Source organism: Leucopleurus acutus, assembly GCF_964270905.1.
Source record: "Leucopleurus acutus genome assembly, chromosome: 9".
Taxonomy (NCBI): Eukaryota; Metazoa; Chordata; class Mammalia; order Artiodactyla; family Delphinidae; genus Leucopleurus; species Leucopleurus acutus.
Window position 1 is genome coordinate 76,147,194 of NC_139144.1, and position 19,752 is coordinate 76,166,945.

Sequence of the window (19,752 nt, forward strand, 5' to 3'; positions counted from 1 at the left end):
TTACTGCCACTGGATGAAAGGCTACCATTGGGAAAGTGATGTAGCTAAAACCAGAGAACTAGATGAAATGACTCAGAGTGAATTTGCTTCATTTGAGCGATTGCCTTTCAGTTTCTGCCAACCTGGATTACAAACTAACTGGTGACTAAAGGGGGATATCCTTATTCTGTAATGCTAATCTTATTTCTAATGGTGACATTTTTATTTCATTTCAGTTTATTGCAATATAGGGAGCTTATTTTATTGTATTTCTTTATGTGGGTAAAACTTCATTTTTCATATTTAAAAGATGTTATTTGATCCTTAAAACTAATGTTTCTTTTACGAGGCAGATGCTACTCCTGTTTTCAGTGGTTCCACTGTGGTTGAATATTTTATTATGTTAAACTTTAATAACAGTTACATCACCTAAATATTTGCCATGTATTAAATAATCATATTGCTTGTATCTTTGGGTGAAATTAATTACGTATACATATTTCACAAACACACACAAATAGTGGTATTGTTAATCAAAAGCATAAGAAACAATGCACTTTTTTTCCATGTAGGAAAAAAAGAGAAATGAAGATCATGAAGAGCTTAATAAATAATATTGCACAATTAAAAGTAATGTGGCACTAACCAAGTTCCCTCTTTCATGTAGGACATTTCGGGTGTGTATATCATGGGACTTTGTTGGACAACGATGATAAGAAAATTCACTGTGCTGTGAAATCCTTGAATAGTAAGTTATATTTTATTTAACAGTGGAGTACACTTTCGTGGTTTGCAAACTAATAAATAGTTCATAATAAAACGTTGATTTACACTTTCCCTTGTGGAAAAATCAGCAGCTGCTGGAATTATGGATCTAATCCTGAAAATTCGTTTGATCTAAATTCTTATTGATGGGACTTCCCTGGTGGCGCAGTGGTTAAGAATCTGCCTGCCAATGCAGGGGACACGGGTTCAAGCCCTGGTCCGGGAAGATCCCACATGCCGCGGAGCAACTAAGCCCGTGTGCCACAACTACCGAGACTGTGCTCTAAAGCCTGCAGCCACAACTACTGAAGCCCGCGCGCCTAGAGCCCGTGCTCCGCAACAAGAGAAGCCACCGCAATGAGAAGCCCGCGCACCGCAATGAAGAGCAGTCCCCACTGGCCACAACTAGAGAAAGCCCGCATGCAGCAACGAAGACCCAACGCAGCCAAAAATTTAAAAAATATATATATATATAAATAAATTTATTTTTAAAAATTCTTATTGAAATGTTTCCTCAGAAATTATCCCTCAGAGCCCTCATAAGTAAGAATGAAGGAGAAATGAGGTTCTTGGATGAGCCTAAGTATCATTTAAATATGTTTGACTTATAATATTTGTTTTACAAGTGATATTTATGGAAACTATGGGAAGCATGTTGGCACATACAGTAATAATGACTCATTTTACCCAGAGACATTACTATAATTATTTTTTAACCATGACTTCCATCAAAAAGATAAAAAATGAAATAAGAAAACAGGAAAAAAATATGCCAGCAGAAAATTGAAAAATTGTAAATGTGGTAATATCTCATTTATCCACATTTTTGGTGAATGAGGTATTCCACATAAATGTACTTCCTTAACAAGTGATACTTACCCTCTTTTAGTGCTAGACATATATTTTTTAATATTATCTGCTATTGAGAAAATCTTTTTAAAATGGAATGCATACTCTTTCTAAGAAGCAGGGAATGCTGGAGTTACTCAGTTTTCCTGGGTCTCTCCCATGTATGCATGTTATTCAACTTTGCTTAAAAAAAAAGAGAAAAGAAACATGGAATGCTTCCAAACATAAACTAAGAGTTTATTAATGACCCAGAGCCATAATTATGGCATAAATTACTGTCTTGTACAACCCAATATACTCCTCATACTAGAGCTTTCCTGGCTCCACCTTTGCTGACAGGTCTCACATGTCAGGTCAGTGTGCTTGCCTTTTCTACCCCCATTTCTAAATTTCTGCTCATAGTTTGAGGCAGCCTGAAAAAATGTTAACAAGATATATTACAGATTTATATTGGAATTAATAAGCTTTCAATGTGCACGTGAAAGGTTTTCTTACAAGATACATTATTGCCAGAAATATTTCAGCTTTTTTAAACATAAATCTCCACGCTGAGCAGTGTTCTGTATGGTTCATTTTTTTGAAAGGCTAACCACAAGGTAATTAAAGGGACAGTTTATATGAAATCTAACTACAAACTGTGATGGATTAAGTATAATTGTCAATAAGTTTGCCTCACTAAAGAGTACCCCTGCCAGTTGTACTCAGAACAGTCCTAATGCCAACAAATCTTTCTCTGTCCCTGGTGTGTGCTGATCTCTGTTTGGTCCAGATGGACTTCCAGGTCTTGGAATGCATTGCATTTGTAGAAGAATATCATCACTGACACTGATACTAATCAGATTAATAAATTAAAGGTTGTTAACTCTTTATTAGTGCTGACTATTGTCAGGCCCTCGGGATCTCTATCTGGAAATGATTAGAAACTATTATAACAAAATAGTCTACTTAGATACCATAGACAACGTTTGGTCTTCAAATCCTCCTACTCCAGGGATTGGAAAACTATGGCCTGCTGCCTGTTTTCATAAATAAAGTTTATTGAGACTCAGCCACTATTGTCTGTGGCTGCTTTTGCGCTGCAATGGCAAGAGTTGAGTATTTGCAACAGAGACCATAAGGCTTACAAAGCCAAAAATATTTACTATCTGGCCCTTTACAGAAAAGTTTGCCAACCCCTGCCCTAGACAATCACTACAGAAATGGACTGGCCTGCTTCCGTCTCCTTTTTCTGTAAGAGGCAAACTATGGTTCTGCATGAGACAAACAGATTGCTAGACTCTTACAAAAACAGGTACAGGTGGTGACTTAAAGGTGTAGCACAGGGACTTCCCTGGTGGTGCAGTGGTTAAGAATCCACCTGCCAATGCAGGGGACACAGGTTTGAGCCCTGGTCCGGGAAGATCCCACATACTGTGGAGCAACTAAGCCCGTGCACCACAACTACTGAGCCCACATGCCACAACTACTGAAGCCCGCACACCTAGAGCCCATTCTCCGCAACAAGAAAAGTCATTGCAATGAGAAGGCTGTGCACCGCATGAAGAGCAGCCCCTCCTCGCCAAAACTGGAGAAAGCCCACGCGCATCAATGAAGACCCAACGCAGCCAAAAATAAAATTAAAAAAAAAAAAAAAGTGCAGCACAGGTGACATCATTCACTCAGAAGTATTGTAAAGAAACACTCTGATGATAAGGCATCAGGGCAAGATGTAGCCCAATGGTTTTACATTCCATTGCTCTCCCTCTCTGAACTTGACAAAGTAATCGTTGTCCCTGTAATGAGGTTAATGTCTCCACTGCTGGCTTTCTCAGGAATCACTGACATAGGAGAAGTTTCCCAATTTCTGACCGAGGGAATCATCATGAAAGATTTTAGTCATCCCAATGTTCTCTCGCTCTTGGGAATCTGCCTTCGAAGTGAGGGGTCTCCACTGGTGGTCCTACCATACATGAAACATGGGGATCTTCGAAATTTCATTAGAAATGAGACTCACGTAAGTATATTACCAAACTTACTAATTCATGAACTAGCTGTAAGCCAGCGAGTCTTCCAAAATGTGCCTGTTTTGAACCTTTTTTAAAGCTTTTAGCCAAAGAAGCACATATAAAATGTTTGCACCATTCAAATGGACAGAGGCCACTTCAATTTGCTGGTTCCTCAAAATCCTCTATCCTAGTAGGAAGATAGTGATACTTAGAAGGGTCTCCTGGGGGCAGTGATTCTTACCTGCACTGCAACATCCTTGCTGTACCATCTGCTGGATAGGTACTCATCTTTGAGTACCTACTATATGCCAGAAAATGTACCACACAGGAGACGTAGAGCCAGAATGAGCCTCAGCTTTCAAGGAGTTTTAACCTTAGAAGGAAGAAATACATCGAAAATTAATTATAAATGGGTCTCTTACTATTTTTCAAGCTTGCCACCCACTCTTCTACCTCAGGACCTTTGCACTTGCTATTCTCTCTGCCTGGACTACTCTTTCCCAAAATATCCACATATCTCAGTCATCAACTTCAGCTTTTTGCTGTAATGTCATCTTCAAAATGAAGCTTCCCTGACCTGTCTGAAGTTGCAGCTGACCACCACACCCTCATGCCCTCTTTCTTGCTCCTCTCCCCTGCTTTGTTTTTCTTCATCACACTTACCCTCACATCATACACTAGGCCTGAGTTATCCAATGCTGTGGCCACAAGCCACACGTGAATGTGGCTAGTCCAAACTGAGATGTGCTGTAAGTATAGAATACATCCCAGGTTTTGAATATTTAGTATAAAAAAAGAAAGTAAAATATCTCATCAATAATTGTTTATAATGATTACATGTTGAAATGATATTTGGGATGTGCTGAGTTGAAAAATATATTGTGAAAATTAATTTTGCTTGTTTCTTTTTAATTTTTTAATGTGACTATTAGAAAAATTTTAATTACATATATGGCTTGTATTATATTTCTATTGAACAGTGCTCTACTAGGCAATAAATAAATAATATATGTATACACACACACACACACACACACACACACACACACACACACATACACACACATCCCATTAGAATTCAAGCACATGAGGGTAGCTAATTTTGTTCACTGCTGTAGCAGTAACACCTAAAATAGTGTTTGGCACATAGACTCTCAGGAGATATTTGTTGAATGAATGAGCTCAGGGTTACAAAAGAGGTTCTTAGATGCTTGCAAATGAGGGTTTTCTAAGTGACATTTATGCTGGTTCCCAAAGGCTGAGCAAACAATGGCCAGGCCAGGACCAGGGAGGGAAGAAGGAGTCTCCAGAACTGAAGTCACAGATGGCCCCTGGCTGCTTCTTGGCTCCTGTGATCAGGCCTCTTTGGGAGTTATGGTGTAGCTTTACTCTTGATCAACAGCTTCATAAACATGAGGTCAGGTTCTCGGAGGAAATAAGCTCTAGGACAGTAAAGAAATATTTTGCATTCAGTCAAAAGAATAAAATATTCCCTGGCAGTGAATTTTTGCAAATAAGATGAATTTACCTTACAAAGCACAGAGCTTTGGCCTTACCATACCCACTTTTCCACTCTAACTCTTGCCATTACCCTGATGAGTTCATCTGGTTGGATATGCCATCTTCTCTAGGTATTATTCCCCCAGGGTTAAAGCATGATAGAGATTTCCTATTATACAGTATCACAGCCTTTTATAGTCCAAGGAGTCTATACTTATTGCAACCATTAACAGATACGTCTTAGAGAAGTCTAAAACACAGGAAATGGCCCCTCCACATGCTGTATGCATTAAGGAGGGCTGTAGCCCTCCTTTCAGAGTCCCCACTGTCTGCCTCTTAAGTTCACAAACTGCACAGTGGCTGCTGAAGAAGAGATATCCTGTTCTTGATGGCCAGGCACCAGTAGGGCTATCAGCCACAGTGACATCTATGTGATTTCAGATACAGTTCTCATAGGTACTAAAGGCATTACTCTGTCCATCCAATTTTGTGTGTTGAGCTTATGGAGAATGAGATTTCCTGTTCTCTGTGTGGGTCCAGGCCACTGGTGCTTCAGTACCAGTAGGAGGGCTTCTGATGTGATTGATTTCACTACAGTGTGGACTTTGGAGTCTAACAGATTTAGGTTAAAACCCTAACTCCACAACTTAGCATCTGAGTGGTTTGGGGTGATTTATTTTTCTGGGAACGTCCTGTATTAACCGTGTATTTCTGATGCTCTGACTTGTGGGGACATGCTGACCCTGGAGAGACTGCCCCTCCCAGGACTAGCAAATTCCCAGAGGTATTAAACAACTCACCTTCAAAGAGCATGCCTTTCATCACCAAACCAACCACTCCAGAGCCCATACCCCAGCCACCTCCTTTAAAGTGCTCTCACACTCTGGGACATTATCCACCTGCCCTAATCACTTCAAGACCAGGTACCAGACTACTAGGGACAGTCCCTATACCCCAGAGCCCACTGAAATTATTCAAACCAGCCAATTCTAAACCTGCTTCACCCATTCCTTCCCACAGACACCACAATACAGACTCTTGCTTGTGTTTTCCCCTTGCTCCCTCTGCCTCCTTAACCAACCCTGGTGCTTCCCTGAGTGGCCTTGTATGACATGGCATGCCTCCTCCTCTTGGGAATTGTGAGTAACAGCCTTTTCGATGGCAGTTGTTCCCATCTGCTGGCCTTACCACACCTAAATAATAATAAAACCTGCATTTTAAAACGTCTCCAGTTCCCCATCTGGAAAATGGAGCCCATATCACAGACGTGAGTATGTAAGGATTAGCCAGAGTTTATAAAGACATCTAGCCTGGTACTTTGCAAATAACAGATACTTAATAAATTATTGCAGTTATCAACAGGGCACAAGTTATTATTTGAAACAAGGTCATTCTTATAAACATTTCATAATTCTGAGCTCATAGCTAGAACAGTAAATGCTTAGTTTATGCGTTTCCAATTCTCTTTGATTACAGAACCCCACTGTGAAAGATCTTATTGGCTTTGGTCTTCAAGTAGCCAAAGGCATGAAATACCTTGCAAGCAAAAAGTTTGTCCACAGAGACTTGGCTGCAAGAAACTGTATGTAAGTAGAAGAATCTCTGTGCCTGCAGTCCAAATTAAGTGACAAGGACGAATCTGTTTTCCACTGTTCAAGGCTAGAGAGGATGTTTTCTCTTCTCATGCAAAAGTCCGTTAGTTCCGTTACAGTTTTAAATCGATATGTAAGCACTGGGGATGTAGGCGGGGCTTTCAGGCTTTATCAAACAGAATTTAAAAGGAATTCTCCAGTGGGGGTCTTAAACAGCTGTTGTGTGCTCTTGCTTTTCTTTTTCCTTCCCACCCATAGCCCCCAGTGTTGTGGTTTCACACTGCATTAGTTTTTGGGAGGGAGAATTTGATCTTCAGCATTTTGCAGTGAAAAGGAGAGGGCTGGTAACACAAATACCAACATATTGTAACTTCCCAAGAGTGGATTTGAAGTCAGCCTGCAGAAACCCTACCAAAAATGGTATTTGGGAATGAATATACAAAGAACTTTATTTGTGTCTGTCTGCCTGGGCTGTATAATACAACAGTCAACAGTTTGTAGTTGATTTGTGCTTTCCCTTACATGGCACTGATTCATGGCTCATGGTACGTTTGAATGAAAGAACTGTGCTATTAATTTCCTACCTTGGTTTTGGTCAATGTAACAACATAAAAGCCAGCTTAAACAAAAGGTACATAGCCTCAGATAGAAGAAATTGATTTTTGTTGAACCTTGCTGTTTTCCTAGATGCTTTACTATGTATCGTTTTTCTCTATTACCTCACTGGCGGAACATAAGAGTTGTGTTACTAGCCTAGCCCACTGAGAATGAAAAAGGAAAATAACAGTCCCCTCTCATATCTCCCCCATAAAACTAAGTATTGCTAATAAGCTGGCAAGTGAAAATTAGTGATTGCTTTGGGTAGTCAGTTGGCATACTCGATTTAGCAACCAAGGAAAGCTGGGAGGGTAGCCAATTTTACTACTTCTCCAGATCTCCATGAAAGCAAAAAAGATTTTCTTATGCCGCATCATTTATAATCTCTTTCCTTGGTCTGTTGAATTTAAAATGTAAATGTCAAGCATTTTTATTCAAGAATTCCATTGTAATTTAGTGTTAGTCAAAACAGGCCAGATGAAGCCCTCCCTTCAGAAGTTATGGATTTCAAATACTGAAGTCCCTTATTCTAATCTTTAGAGATTCAGCATCACTGTAAATTATTCTATTTCAGCCACCAGTAATAATTTTTGTTCTTTCTGTAGGCTGGATGAAAAATTCACTGTCAAAGTTGCTGATTTTGGCCTTGCCAGAGACGTGTATGATAAGGAATACTATAGCGTACACAACAAAACAGGTGCAAAACTGCCGGTGAAGTGGATGGCTTTAGAGAGCCTGCAAACTCAGAAATTTACCACCAAGTCAGATGTGGTAATGTATTGATCACCCCAACCTCCTCTTTTACTTTTATACCTAACTTTTTTAGTAGTTTTATGGGAACTTAATTTTTTATTAATTTATTTATTTATTTCTATTTTTGGCTGCGTTGGGTCTTCGTTGTTGCACGCAGGCTTTCTCTAGTTGCTGTGAGCAGGGGCCGCTCTTCGGTGTGGTGCATGGGCCTCTCATTGCGGTGGCTTCTCTTGTTGCGGAGCATGGGCTCTAGGCACGCGGACTTCAGTAGTTGTGGCATGTGGGCTCAGTAGTTGTGGCTCACAGGCTTAGTTGCTCCGCGGCATGTGGGATCTTCCCGGGCCAGGGCTCGAACATGTGTCCCCTGCATTGGCAGGGGGATTCTTAACCACCGCACCACCAGGGAAGTCCCAGGAAGTTAATTAAAAAAAAAAAAAAAGATACCTTCAGCACCACTAATTTCAGTTTTCTTCGGAAGTAAAAACGGGCTTGAGTGTCTAACAGGTACCCATAGTATGTTTCCATAAATTCATTCATTTATTCGGAAACATTTGTCCAGAAGAATAGCACGTTAAGTCCTTGGGAAGCCCAGAGCTGAACCAGGTATGAACCCTGTCCTCCAGGAGCTTTTGCTCAGCAGGAATGGGAAGGCATATCCGTCACTAACTCACACAAAGTAGACTGGGATTAGTCCAGCCACTCATAGCTCAAGGGCAGAAGAAGCTGTAACTGAGGCACGTCTAGCAGTGTGGGCCTAGCTAGAAAAGTGCCCTCCTTTATCTGCAATGGTCATCCTCCTGTCACAGAACAAGCTTCTAAAGGCGTGCACCTGAGCTATGAGGGTAGGCAAGACCATGGGCAGACTCACCTGGGCAGCCAAATCTACCACACTGCCCTTTCACCTGGTGGAGGAGGTGGTGCTTGAAATGGGCCTTAAAGGAGGATGGAAATGATGGACAATGAAAAAATGCCAATCCAGGTGAGGCAAAGGGGCAGGAAAGTATACAAATCTGTAAAGTTCTAAGGAAACAGTAAGCAGCAGTGATTCAGCAAAAATAGAAGGCGCAAAGGGAACTTGTGAGACTAAATTGAGAAAAATATTTTCATAGTAGGTCATAGAGATCCTTGGAAAGCAAACTAGGGAGTCTGGAATTTATTCTCTGGCCATGTGGAAACATTAAAGTGAATCAGATTACACTACAGCCTTTCTTCATTCTGTAAGATGTTTTGAGAGGAGTAGATGCAGGAAGACAAAGTGAGAGGTAGAATTTGAAATAATATAGAAATTGTAAGAACAGAAAAGAGTTGGAAGGAAAGGCATCTCAGAGGTAGAATCAACAATATTTAGCAAGAAATTGATGAAAGTCAAAGCTGAGCAAAGTTATATACTGGTGCAATTACAAGTATGTGAAACAGAGGAGCAAAAGCCGGTTTAGGAGGAAAAATACCAATTGAACCTTGAACATATTGAGTTTGACTTGGGAGTAGGACATACAGGCGAAGTGTCTGTCAGGCAGTTGGAAATGTGGATCTGCAGCTTGTACAAACTCTTTAGTTGTCTTAGTCAACTAGGGCTGCCATAACAAAGTATTACAGACTGGGTGGCTTAAACAATGGACATTTATTTTTTGCAGTTCTAGAGGGTAAAAGTGGGAAATCAGGGTGCCAGTGTGGTCAGCTTCTGGTGAGGAAAACACATGGCCACCTTTTCACTGTGCCTCATGCTAGGGAGAGAGCAAGAGTAAGCTCTCGGGTGTCTGTTCTTGTAAGGGCACTAACCCCATCCTCATGACCTCATCTAAACCTAATTATCTCCCAAAGGCTCCACCTCCAAATACCATCACAATGGGAGTTGGAGTTTTAACATATGAATTTGGAAAGGGGGGACACAGTTCAATCCATAGCAGAGGACAAGGCTGGAAATAGGCTTTTGAAAGTCCAAATACAATTATTCAGAGGAACCTACATACATGAAGTAAGGGAGAAAAGGAGAGAGGTGGGAGACTCAGAGGAAGAGAAAGTTTCAAGAAGTAATGGGATATGGTCAGCAGAGTCCACTGCTACTCAGTGCACAAGAAAGGTCTTGGAAGCTGAATGACCTAAGTGATTTGGTCTAGAGTGTGCTGAGGAGCCTGGGTGGTGGATGGAATATTCTATTTGCCTTTAATAAGTCAAGAGGACTATGATATGTGGAGTTAGAAAAATGTTAATGTCTCAGTCCTTGAGGATAACAACTGAAAACAGGAAAAGTGTTAACTGGTGACATCAGCAAACAAGATTGGGAGAAAATAACGTTAATGGAGGACATAGATTGCAAAAGAGAAAGGGTTGGCAGCTCTTAAGGTATAATAGGGGACCGGGATCTGAGTGCAGTGTTAGGAGGCGGGAAGTCATCTGCCTCCTCCCTGTGAGTCAGCAAGAAAGAGAGGTGTGGCCTCTACTGGTAAGAGTTTCAAAGACGTTGTGGTCTTTAAGTGAAAGCAGAGTTTCAGTTCCTGAGGAAGTGGGGGAGTCATTAGAGAATAAGTTGAGGGTGACTGGGAGTCTTTTCAATGAGCAGGTGTATCACAGGACAAGGTGGAGGAATGGGACTTCAGGGTGGATAAGATTGGTAAGAGGATGTGATAGCCCATGCTAGAGCTTAATGCCTGGGATTCTGATCCTAAAAGACTCTGAAAAAGATGAAAAAAGCAGGTGCTAGAGAGGTAGGCTTGAGGACACATTAATGATGGTGGCAAGTGAAGGCATAAGGTAGGGAGAATTAACTCATCCTCAAAGAACATACATTTCATCCAGACTTGACTACTGGTAAGAGCCAGAACCAGCTCTTACAACTCAATAAGAAGACAAAATAACCCATTTTTTAAAAATAGGCAAAAGATTACATAGATATTTACCACGGAGATGTATGAAGAGCTAGCTAATAAGCACATGAAAACACATGCCCACACAAAGACTTGCACATGAATGCTCACAGTAGTGTTATTCATAATGTCCAAAAACCAGGAGCGATTTTAATGTCCATCAACTGGCGAATGGGTATATAAAACATGGTATATCTATACAACAGAATAATACTATTCAGTAACATAGAGGAACCACTGATGCATGCTACATCATGGATAAACCTCAGAAACATTGTATCAAGTTAAAGAAGGCAGACCCAAAATATTACACGTTGAATGATTCCATTTATGTGAAATTTCTAGAAAGAGGCAAAAGATTGAGACAGAAAACAGATCAGCGGTTGCCTGGGGCTGAAGGTGGGAGCGAAGATTGACTACCAGCAGGCATGAGGGAAGTTTCTGGGGTGTTGTAATTGATCTAAAACTGAATTGTGATGATAGCTGCACAACTATATATAATTTGCTAAACATCCTCGACTGTACACTTAAAATTGGCAAATTTTATGATATATAAATCATACCTCAGCAAAGTTATTAAAACAAAAGAAGCCTGATGAAATTTTGGATGCTCAAGGCAAGAGTTGGGATTCTGAGCTTTTTGACAACCCTGTACATACACTACTATCTCCACAAAAATACACGCACACTGCAGGGAGGTTTAGCACTTCTTATAAAACAGCTGTCACTCAGATACTTGACTAGAAATTTACACAGGCTTCTATAGATACGAAGTGCTATGTCTTTCTCCCTCTTATTGAAAGACACTATACTGTACTACATAAAGGGTGAACCTGAGTAATCCATACAGTGCTGCTTTGGAAAATGGTTATTGATTGCATGGATAAATTTGCATAAAGTTTCATTTCCAGGACAGCACAATCTTTTGAATGTTGACATGGAACATTTCCAAAAGCATGTAATAAACCATATGTATGTTGAGACCTACAAGCAAAAACTTGCCTGTTTGTAGAAAGGTCTACTGTCTTGCAAATGCCCAGATGGAGTTCAGCTAAAGTCTGAATACTCTTGAAGCCCTTTCCGACAAAACTGGAATGTCTCTATATGTGCAGTTATTCATACCCAGTATTACACAGTGTCTCACACTTAGTACAAATGCTTCCATTAAAGTCAATACTGACTTCTCAGTTGTTCAACCAACTGGCATTTTCATCCTGCTTCACCATTATGCAGTGTTTAATATCGTCAACTACTCCTCCCTTCTTGAAATTTCCTCCTTCTTTGGTTTCGGGGGACACTGTACCATCTTGTTTTCCTCCTGCTTTTAGGCTGTGTTTTCTTTACCTTGACAGCTTCTCTTTCTTCTCTCACAGCCTTACACACAACTCTCCCCCAGGATTTTGGTCCCCAGGTGTCAGCCTCTCTCAACATTTCAACCATTCCCATCAAGGGTCCCCTTTGAATCTCTCTTCCTAGATATCTTCATTAGCAACACAAATTTACCACGTTCAAAGTCAAATTCTTTCCTGCCAACTGTCAATGCCTCACTTCTTTATTTCTATTAATGGTATCACCATTGTGCAACATACCAATTCTTCACCCTTTTTATTGTGCAGTTCTTTAAGTTTTAAAGATTGCATACAGTTGTATATTCACCACCACAACAACCAGGATATGAAACAGTTTCATCATCCCGGAAAATTTCCTGTGCCTCTTTGTATTCAACCCCTGCCCTAATGCTAAGACCTGGAAACCACTGGTCTGTTTTCTGTCTCTATAGTTTTAACTTTTCTAGAATGTCATATAAATGGAATCATACAGTAAATATGAGTCTGTCTCCTTCACGTAGCATAATGTGTTTGAGAGGTATCAGTAGTATCAATGTATCAGTAGTTATTCCTTTTTTCATTGTGGCAAAAACATAAAATTGACCATCTTAACCATTTTTAAGGTACAGTACAGTAGTGTTAACTATATGCATATTGCTGTGCAACTGATCTCTAGAACTTCATCTTGCAAAACTGAAACTCTGTATCCACTGAACAACTCCATATTTCCCCCTCCCCCCAGCCTCTCTGGCAACCACCATTCTCCTTTCTGTTTCTAACAGTTTGACTACTTTAGATACCTCATTATAAGTGAAATCATACAGTATTTGTATTTTTGTAACTGGTTTATTTCACTTAGTATAACGTCCTCAAGTTTCATCCATGTTGTAGCATATGACAGGATTTCCTTTTTTAAGGCTAAATAATACTCCATTGTATGTATATACCACATTTTCTTCATCCGTTTATCTGTCTATGGACATTTAGATTGCTTCTGTCTCTTGGCTACTATGAATAATGTTGCTGTGAACATGGGTGTGCAAATATCTTTTCTAGATACTGATTTAATTTCCTCTGAATATATATACCCAGAAGTAGGCTTGCTGGATCATATGGTAATTTTATTTTTAATTTTTTGAATACTCTTTTCCATAGCAGAATAATTCACTCCTTTTTATTCCTAAGTAGTATTCCATTGTGCAGATGTCCCACATTGTGTTTATCCATTCACTGCTTGAAGGACATTTGAGTTCTTTCCTGTTTTAGGCAATTGCTTATACATAAGTATAACTGCTGTAACATTTGCTTAAAGGTTTTCGTGTGAACATAATTTTTATTTCTTTTGAGTAGATATCTAGAAGTAAGATTACTGGGTTGTAAGTTAAGTGTATGTTTAACTTTATGAGAAGCTGCCAACTGTTCCACAGTGCCAGTATCATTTTATATCCCTAACAATAATATATAAGAGTTCTAGTTGTTCAGCATCCTCACCAGCATTTACCATTTTCAGTTTGTGGGATTTTAGCCATTCTAATAGATTGTAGTGGCGTCTAATTTTCTTTTTAATCTGTATTTCCCAAATAACTAATGATGTTAAACATCTCTTCATGTGCTTATTTGCCATCCTTATTCCACCTTTTGTGAAACGTCTACTCAAGTCTTTTCCCCATTTTTTAAGTTTCAGAATTTATTTTCTGGTGTTTTTTAAATTGGATTGTTTGTTATTTTACTGTTGAGAGTTCTTTATATATTCTGGATACAGGTACATGTTATCAGATATGTGTTTTTACCAATATATTTTTCTAGTCTTTGGCTTGCCTTTCACTTTTTTAATGGTATCTTTCAAAGAGCAGAAGTTTTAAATTTTATTGAAAATGTTATCAATTTACCAGTTGTTAAATATTATCAATTTATCCATTTTTTAATCAGTTGTGCTTTTTTATAAATTGTGTTGTATCTCAATTTACCTACTCTCGACTGCTCAAATTTGGCTGTGTCTATTCCTTGATTGCCTCGGCAGTGTGCCTTTCTATCACTTTTTATGGCTTATAACAATCTCTCACCTCTAATAACTGCTTTGAGCATCACCTTTGATAAAGTGAGGCAGAGATTCTTCAGGTGAGCTCACTGCTGGTGCTCAGATATTCAGAAAGACTTGACCATTCACACAATAAGCAAGAATGGCAGCGCTCTCCTGTCTTGAAGCTTAAACTGACTTGTTTCCATCATTCTTTTTTTTTCCTCGTTTTTGATTAATTTTTATTGGCGTATAGTTGCTTTACAATGTTGTGCCCATCTTTCTCAACGCGCAGGTATTGTACAGCACCCCCTCTCTTTGTCTCTCTCTCCCCTTCCCTCTCCTGGCCCCCATCAGCCTCTCTCTTCTTGGTCAGCATCATTCTTCTCCTTCACTGCCCCTCCCCACTACAAGCCTGGCGGTCCAAGCCGTTATGGGGAGTTTGGAATGCAGACTGTTCATGGAAACTGCCTCCCTCTCACCTCTTCTGTCCCATGATTCCTCCAACACTCCTCTGATACCCAGTTATTGTCCAAGCCCTATCATTCCTTATAAACTTATCCAACTCTTTCCCCTTTTTTGCAAATTTGCCTCCAGGCGTCCTATAGCTTAGGCTGTTGGTTAGGGAAACCTGATCACACACCAGTTATCAGCCTCTCAGAACTTTGGTTTCTTCATCCTTAAAACATCTACAAAACTGATTACATTACAGGGTTGTTGATAAAGATTAAATAAGACAATCTTTTTTTTAAAGGGCATGACACCCACCCATGCCAGGCTCATTCGATGACACGTACTCTTTCCCACCACTCTAATTCAGGAGTTCAGTCTCATAAGGTTCTGTGTTGCCAGTAAACAGTAGCAGCCCTCACCTACTCCTGTTCAGAAACCTCCTAACTGGTCTCCATGTTGTGGATGGGCTTCCCCTATTTGTCTAAAGCAGAGTGTTTACAGATGCAATCTCCTGGAGCTCGACCCCAGTCACATCCCATCTATTTCAGTTTAACCCACGTTCAACATTCAAAAACATGGTCCCCTTTCAACCTTATCTATCCGTCGTCCCTTCATCTACTCCACACATCAAGAGTGACCTGTTGTCCTTATGGTTCAAAAAAACACACAAGTACTCTTACCCCTGGGCCCACTCCCTCCATCCAGAACACTCTTTCTGCCCTTACAATACACGTATCTATTTAACATATTCTCCCTGTTCCTCAAGACCCGCTATACTGTCACTTTCTTCCTAAAGCCTTTCTCAGTACCCCACTATTATCCCTTTGCCTTTTCACAACATTTGTACCTCTTTTCTATAATTGCTCTGTATCAGTTATTAGATCTTATTGTTCTATGTGACAGTTAATTGCATAATACTCTTAACCCTGTTAAATCAGCCTTGGGGCCTATCCAGTAACTTGAACAGTGACCTACTTGTGCATCATCAAGGATCAGTAGATACTTGTTAAATTGATTTAAATTCTAATGCAAATTCTGGAACTTGAAGGTTAACACAATGAAGTTGTCAGAAGTGACTCATAAGATTTTTAGGCATTGGAAACTTTGACTTTGAAGGGCAAAGTTATCTAGTGCCCACCTGGGAAGGAGTTTGTTTTCTCTATTTGGATCAAGGAAGTCAGTGACCTTAAAGGGTTCTTACACTCGGGCAAAGGGAAAAAGTCATTAATAGAGATTTGTATCGGCAACCACAGTGTCTACCTGGTTTCTTTCTTTCAGAAACACAAGCTTTATTCTCCTTCTTGCCGAGTGTTACGAGCTACACTTGCTTCTCAGTGTTATGTTTTCCTGCTCTGCATGTCTGATCTGTATTCTCTTTGCCCTCCTAGCTTCTTTTTTCTCAGTGCCTCATTCCTGCCGCCATGTGCTTCTTGGTCTGTGAGTGTCCTGGAAGTGTTGCTAGGGGAGAACTGATTTCCTTGGTCCTCGGTGACCCACACGTGCTGACTTACTCTCATTGTGTCATTCTCACCTTGGCACACGTCCAGGGCGAGATAATATGTATGACCTGATCTATTCCAAGGAGAGTGCTCTAAATCAAGAAATTGCATACTTAGTGAAGTTTAGTAGACCAAGCAAGACCCAAGAGTCAAGAACTCTTAAATGTTCATCCCTGTGTGAATTCAGATTTATTGGGGAATTTTTAGCAAATCAGTCAACCTCTCTGTGGCCTTGTGATCATCCTGTAAAGTACTGTTACAGCTGTTTTATATTAATTTCCTCCTTTAACATTTTCAAAATATATTTTATTGAAATTCATTTTCAGTTGAGAGCCTTGATGCCTAACAGTTTTATTACTTCTGATTTTTAATATGGATTTTTACTTTTACTGACTTAGACCTTCTCTTTTAGCATTAACTTTTAGATATGGTTACATTTCTTAAGGAGTATTTACATTCATTTGGAAATCCCACGCATTTAAATTTTGGAAGCCTTGTCTTTTCTTTTTTACTAATAATCTAAAATTGTAGTGAAGCTATTATAAAAAAGAAGGATAGAAACGTTTTAATGCTTTGACCCTGTAAGAGAGAACTTGGAAAATGCACTCTACAAACTACTGATGAAATGTTAATCATCATGTGGACTTTGAAAACTTTACATTTACTTGTAATCTAAACTTTATCCAATTCTGGTTTAAACGAGTCATAATTATATAGCTTACTGATTGCCTTTAAGGAAGATTTTGCCCAAAACAGCAATAGTATTAAATACACTAAACCAAGTTTAGTTATGAAGACCTGCTGATCACCTTTCATATTGTGTGGTCACCCTTCCCTCACCTGGATTCTCCCTTCCCTTGTTTGACCAGTGGTCCTTTGGCGTGCTCCTCTGGGAACTGATGACAAGAGGAGCACCACCTTATCCTGATGTCAACACCTTTGATATAACAGTATATTTGTTGCAAGGCAGAAGGCTCCTACAACCTGAATACTGCCCAGATCCCTTGTAAGTAAGAATTCCAACAGGATCTTCTGTAGCTCTTACGTTCTTTTCTTTTACAGAAATACTTGCCTTCAGAGTCCTACAGCATTGTTTCCTTTCTGAAACAGGTATGAAGTGATGCTGAAATGCTGGCACCCTAAAGCTGAACTGCGCCCATCCTTTTCTGAACTGGTCTCCAGGATATCAGCGATATTCTCTACTTTCATTGGGGAACACTATGTCCATGTGAACGCTACATACGTGAATGTCAAATGTGTCGCTCCATATCCTTCTCTGTTGTCATCACAAGATAATGTTGATGGCGAGGGGGATACATGATGGATGGAGGCACGTGTACTGCCAGCCCCCTTCTGAGAAGCATTACTGAACTGTCCAAACAGCAGTCCACAGTTTGTCCAATATTTTTTTCACTGCCTGGCCACTGAAAGGCCACCAGGTATTATTTGCTTTTGCCAAAATTGCACTATTATAGGACCTTATATTGTTATTTAAAATGACTGGATTCTACGGAATTTCTCATCTGACAAAGCATTGGAGCCAGAAGCTTGGTCCCACAGGCCAGTGACCAACAGCAATCCTGCAACTGTGATGACGCTCCTGTCACATTCAGGCCAAAACCTGAATGCTGGGTTGAAATTTTTAAAAATCGGGATCCCACCTGATTTCATATGGGGAACTGAAGCAATGCATTTTGAGGGCTTGTTGATCACAGAAAATTCAAAAGAAGTGATCATGTCCAGGAAAGACATGGCAGCCCTGGGACCAGGCCACTCATTTAGACTTAAAGCGTTTCAAATAACTTTTATGTGTTGTATGAACAGCACATTTTTTTATTACTGGTGTTGTCATTTGCCCATTAGGTAAACATTCCCTTTTAAATTTTTGTCTACACATTCCTTTTATTGGAGAACTATCCATAGACAACACAGTCAACATTTCAAAACAGCAGGACATGAAATGTGTTTATAAATTAGTAGGAATATTTACATATGTACATAGACAACGTTAAGGCTTTCATAAAATAGCTTAGTCACAGTGAAATATTTGTCATTTAAAAATCAACTGTTTGAGAATGATGCCTTTCTGATCTGGATGTGGACATTTAGAAGTTTTGTCTGTTTTCTTTTTTTTAATGATGACTCTGAAAATGAAATAAGTAATTTGTGATGATAAATGTTTTTAAAGGTAACTCAGCATGTTTTTAAAGCAAAATACATCTGACTAAAACTTTATTGGTTCCAATCATGGCTCATAAGTAGAGCCGAGAAAGAATCGATGGACTGGGAATATTAGCCTCTTTCTCAGGTGGCAGCCTTCCACCCCACAAACAATTGGAGACAATAAAATCAGGAGGAGTCCAGTTTTGCATTAGGACATGTTTTGTGTTAAGCAAAACATATTTTAGGGGAAAAAAAAAAGGCAATTGAAAGTTCTGGCCATTTCACCTGGATGAACAGTTACTCTGGTCAGGACTTTTGTGATGTTTTGTTCTGTGGGATTTTGTGCTTACTACTGTATAATGCATGTGGCACAGTATACTCTAACTGGTTTTGTCGATGTAAACATTTAAAGTATTATATTTTTATAAAAAGGTTTATTTTTAATGATGTAAAAAAACTTTTGTTAGGCCACAAAAATACTGCACTGTGAACATTTCAGAAAAGGTATGTCGGACTTGGATTAATAACAGCATGGTTTTAAATGGCTGTAAATAGTGATAAGGAAATGTACTGACTGCCAGTACACCCCACCCTCATTACATCATCAGGACTTGAAGCCAAGGGTTAACACAGCAAGCTATAAAGAGGGTGTGTTATGCTAAAACCCAATAGTAGAGTTGAGCTCTTGTTGCGAGAGAGAGTGATTACAACCAAAAGCTCTTTGACAATGGTGGAACTTATCAGAAGACACAAGGAATTGTACTGCAGTGATACTTCAATTCAAATATTACTATTTCAGAAGTGTAAAGAGTAATACTGATTCACAGAATATTGTAAATGATGGATGAGGAAGAAAAAATCCACTCTGCAGAAAGAAATAACTGTCTCCACCGATGTCAAGAGAATGAATACATTGAGAATAGCGCTTATGTAATCAACCCATCAACAAGACTGCACACCTGTATATATGCTTGAGAAAGCTACAATGTGAAAATCATGTTTGCTATTTATAAACGTGTCCTTAGGTTAATGTGTCTGGACAGATTGTGGGAGTTAAGTGATTCTTCGAAGAATTAGATACTTGTCACTGCCTATACCTGCAGTTGAGCTGAATGGTACTTTGTATGTTAATAGTTGTTGTTCTGATAAATCGTACAATTAAAGTGATGTATCATCTTGTATACTGAGTTGGTTTTTGCTAGTCATGCCTGATTGCCTACTCCATTTACATAATGACAGAGGAAGCCTAAGATTGATTTCACCTGACTATACCGACTCATCCACTTATGAGAGTGTTAGTCAAGTTAATGCATAGACATCTAAAAGAATTTGCATCCTTGATTCTCAGGAAGTCTGTCTCTCTAAGGGTGGTTTCCCCTGCGCTGCTGAATTACCTAACATTTCCCTG

General features: G+C 39.5%; 1 protein-coding gene across 4 annotated transcripts in view; it reads left to right on the forward strand.

The window, feature by feature from the left end:
- Positions 1–19,502, forward strand: part of MET (MET proto-oncogene, receptor tyrosine kinase) — a 128,099-nt gene extending 108,597 nt beyond the window's left edge. For all 4 annotated transcript variants that reach the window (XM_082845889.1, XM_082845890.1, XM_082845891.1 and 1 more), the window contains 6 exons: positions 647–727; positions 3,405–3,586; positions 6,555–6,664; positions 7,873–8,038; positions 17,051–17,187; positions 17,292–19,502. In XM_082845889.1, coding sequence (XP_082702015.1) covers positions 647–727; positions 3,405–3,586; positions 6,555–6,664; positions 7,873–8,038; positions 17,051–17,187; positions 17,292–17,502 — 887 coding nt within the window. In that variant the 3' untranslated portion in view covers positions 17,503–19,502. The remainder of the gene's footprint in view (positions 1–646; positions 728–3,404; positions 3,587–6,554; positions 6,665–7,872; positions 8,039–17,050; positions 17,188–17,291) is intronic.
- The last annotated feature ends 250 nt before the right edge of the window (positions 19,503–19,752 follow it).